Source organism: Humulus lupulus, chromosome 7 (genome assembly GCF_963169125.1).
Source record: "Humulus lupulus chromosome 7, drHumLupu1.1, whole genome shotgun sequence".
In the NCBI taxonomy this organism is placed as follows: Eukaryota; Viridiplantae; Streptophyta; class Magnoliopsida; order Rosales; family Cannabaceae; genus Humulus; species Humulus lupulus.
In genome coordinates, this window is record NC_084799.1 from 114,336,412 (window position 1) to 114,340,584 (window position 4,173).

Consider the following 4,173-nt stretch of genomic DNA (forward strand, 5'->3'; position numbering starts at 1 on the left):
CTACCTATAGATATATTTTGTATTTTTTGATACATGAATAAGTTGTAACTCTATTTTTTATAAATCGGTGTAATATATAGTTGTAGGAAACTTTCACAAATATTCATGAAATTTCGGAAAATTTAGAATGTCGAAATCACAATTCCCATATAAACAACTTATCTAGTTTAAGTAGTGTAATTAAAAATAATCAATTAAATTACTTCATCAAAAACAATAATGCAGTAATAAATTAACCAACCATAGAGATCAATGAAATAATGAATACATAGACACATTTTTAGCCCTTTATTCGTGCGAATAGTTCAGATACAATGCTAAAATACAAAATATCATATAAACTTAACATATTTATATATTTTGATAATGTTTCTCAAAACCAAATAAAGTAAGTTTATTTTCTTTAATTATCTTTGTTGTTATCAGTACTGAGCAACTTCACCATTATTGATGTCGGAACTAGATGGCCTCTGAAACTTGCAAGAATTACAAAGAGGAGAATGCAACGATGTCGTTTGGTACTTATCTTCCCCACCCATCATCGGCATCGGAACTCCTATCTTCACCGGGCTGACGTACCCAGGTCTGTAAGTCTTACCCAAAACCCCTTCAACGGAATCTGAGAGATGGAAGAATTTAAACTGAGTTTCCAAGTGAGCGAACGAATCGCCTTCTGGGATTTGATAGTTGTGAACTCTGTTCTCTTCTTTCCCAATGGGTTTCACTCTAATGTCCATTTGCACGAGACCTGCCACTGTTACTCTGACGCTGTTATAATCGTCGGTTCTCTCTAAAACGACTTGTCGTTTGCTTAGAGTGCTGTCGGTCTTCCATTCTGCCTCGCCGTCTGTGGGGATCGGGATGGACTCACCATCCCAGGTGGCGGTCAGGGCATCTACGTCGTCGTTCCACTGTGGGACACGCATTGCTCCGATGACTAGGGTGTGAGTGTCGAACATGACGGACAGGGCCTGGACCCATGTGTAGTCTCGGGTCCTGCCTTGGGGCCTTGTTCCGATGAAGTGTGCGTTTATTTGGAGGTTTTCGTCAGAGACGATGGCGAAGTTTCCACCCTTTGCGCCATGGAAGTAGAACATTACGCCGTCACCGCCGACGAAACGTGGGTCGTAGCAGAGTGAACCGTAGCCATTACAGTTGGGTCTTCTAACTGCGAAAGTTACAATCAGAGCAAGAGTGAGCTTTCTTTTCTCGATTGCTTAAGAAAACTTTGTTGAAACATCATATTAAGCCAGTGCAACAAAAGGAAAGCTTAAGTCACGTATTCAAGTAATATATAATAGACTATACGACATATATCTTATACATACATATATATATGTATATATATATATATATTTATAGGATCATAATTGCAGTCCTTCCCAAAAATAAGATCTATACCGAAAATAGATAGACTTTTCTTTTTAAGCTAGCTTAGCTCGACCATAAGAAAAATTTGTGCATCCCATATCTACATACAATTTATAACGTAGTTATCACATGTATTTGACGTATATTTTTTTCAATGCCTGCACGATCGAGATATATCTACTTATATATATATAGATACTCACACACACACACAATAGAGGAGCATATATATGATATGATGTTTTGGTTTAAAGAGGAGGCTAGAGTAGGAGCTTACACTTGCAAGTGACTTCACACTTGCTGCTGCAATCAATGTAGCAACCCTTGTTCTTCTTGTTCTTCTTAGGCTTTCTCTCAGGGCATTGGGCGGGGCAAGTAAGGGTTTTGGAAGTACATTTCCCCCTAGCTTTACAAAATGCTCGTTCCCTTCCCGATGCTAACGGCGTCAAAACGTTGTAGTTTGTCGACGCTGCCCAGTCGGCTGGCTTCTTCTGCTTATCCTTGTTACCTTGGCCCTCAACAATGCTCGCCAATTCCATTGAGACTAACGCAACAAAGAGAGCCAACAATACATATGACTTTCTTAATTTAGCCATCTCTAACAATTATTTGTTTCTCTTCTCTCTTTTATATTTGATACTGAATTTTTATATTTGAGAAGTAATGTATATATTTGAGATGGTGAGTGTTAGAACTATAGGAGATGTGTGTATTTATATTGCCCAAGTGCACTTATTATAAATAATCAAGTGTACATACCATACTAGCTAGGCCTTGGCCTTGGAGTTCGGCTTAAGAATTGGCATTAATTGATTCCCTCTTCTAAACTAAACAGCTCAGATAAAAATAAAAATAAAAATAAAAAACGTTGGCAAAGTTGAGTATATTCTATGATTTTGACCCAATGGTTATTACGTGGACTTGCAATAACCAAGCTCCTAAACTTTATCTTATTTGAAAGAATTACAATTAGAGAAAGTAGTTAACCTTGATTAATACATATTGTAGCACCCATTATATCATGACTTGCCTTTGTAGACAGATTGATTTGTCCAAGTTGCACTATTATATAGCACCTTAATTTCGCAAGATTTCCATCATTAGAATGTTGGAATAATAGTTTTCAAGTTAATTATTTGCTTTTTCAAATCTTTTATAGCAAGTCAATTGTGCTTAAACCACCATCAAAGTTTACGGTCAATGAGTAGTGTCTGACCAAATAAAATTATATAGTAAATAAGGTCATTGTGTAATCCATTAATTAATGTCCATTGAGGACTGGTTTTACATTTTATTTTACTGTCCTTAATTTATAAAAATAGACTAATGCTATAAGCTACTTAAACTCGTCATCTGATTAATGTGTTGCCTTGAAAATAACACTTTATAATTAAACTATATATATATGTATAAATGATTTTTAAGGCATATATATATATATATAATTTTTCATTCTACATCTTGAACTATTCAAGACGTATACAGTCCCAAACATATATAGTTGGATTATATTGATTTAAGAACAAGTTACTAATATTCATTAGCTGGATCTAATTTGATATATAGTTTGGTCGGTATTATTCTTAGATTGAATAATAATAATAGTAATAATAATAATAATAATAATAATAATAATAATAAATAATGACACTAGTACACGTATTAAGCATAAAAAAATGGATTTTTCCCAATGAAATAAATTAATCAGAAAAACAACAAAAGTCTTAGCTCTATAGAACCATATGCAAAGAATATAATATCACCATGACATTAGCATTCACTATTTCATGACTCAAGAAAAAAAAGAAAGCAATAATTGGACAAAGGAAATATAGTCACACACTTAAAAATAATGTAGAAGAGGGCACATGGAGCAAAGCGAAGGTTGCCTACCCTGCAAATATGGACCATTTAAGCCATGAAAAACACAAATCTTAATTGCTAACCTACTTGCTTACGTTTAGGTTACTCTAGTGTTACTATGATTTAGGACCATTTTTAATGGTCTTGTTTTAATTAGCCTTGGGATGTGGGTTCTCATTATAATTAATAATATAATCCTATTCCTACCTAGATATGAATGTATAAGTACGTAATATATATATATATATATACATATGTTAATCGTTTAAAATAACCATGCACGTCGATTTAGTCTTGTTAATAAAAAAATAAAAACCATGTCGATGACTTTGTGAAGGCGAAGTTCTTTTAACAATTTATTATATACATAAAACTCGTAATAACTAAAGTCAACTTAGCCGTCCACGTGTTGTGAACATTGGCCAGTCCTGGCTTTGCTGCTCACGTGGTGCTTACTAGATCTCATCCTCTAATGAAGGCATTTTCACATGGCAAGATGTTTCTGCCCACGTGATCACCTTCTACTGGTAAGAGGTAGCACCTAGCAAGCCCTAAAACAAATAAATAAATAATAAGTTATTTCTTTAAAATTTCCTTATTAAAAAATTAAACATCAAACTGCACAAACTAATCCAAAGCTGATTTGATTTTTAGTGGATGTAGTTTTGGTTTCGGGGCCAAAAAGTATTGATTGAATTAAGGAATAAGCTTTCTCAAGCATCATCTTTAATGATAGTCATATGTCTCTTGATTTTTTTTTTCTATCACCAACTCCGAAACCCTAATAATCATCCCAATGCGTCTAGAGTCTGATGTAAGGTCACAGCCAAGTCAACCTACACAGAAGCTCATCATTCCAATATCATTGCCTCTATGGTACCATATCTGAATTACTTATTGATTATTAGCATATACCATTACAAGAAAAAAAATATTAAC

At 34.1% G+C, this 4,173-nt stretch overlaps 1 protein-coding gene across 1 annotated transcript; it reads right to left on the reverse strand.

Annotated features, from left to right (window-relative positions):
• Positions 1-422: 422 nt before the first annotated feature.
• Positions 423-1,967, reverse strand: LOC133792094 (uncharacterized). The gene is made up of 2 exons (XM_062230002.1): positions 1,649-1,967; positions 423-1,168 (listed from the first exon to the last, which is right to left on the reverse strand). The coding sequence occupies exons 1-2, from the start codon at positions 1,965-1,967 to the stop codon at positions 423-425; spliced, it is 1,065 nt and encodes a 354-aa protein (XP_062085986.1).
• Between the last annotated feature and the right edge of the window lie 2,206 nt (positions 1,968-4,173).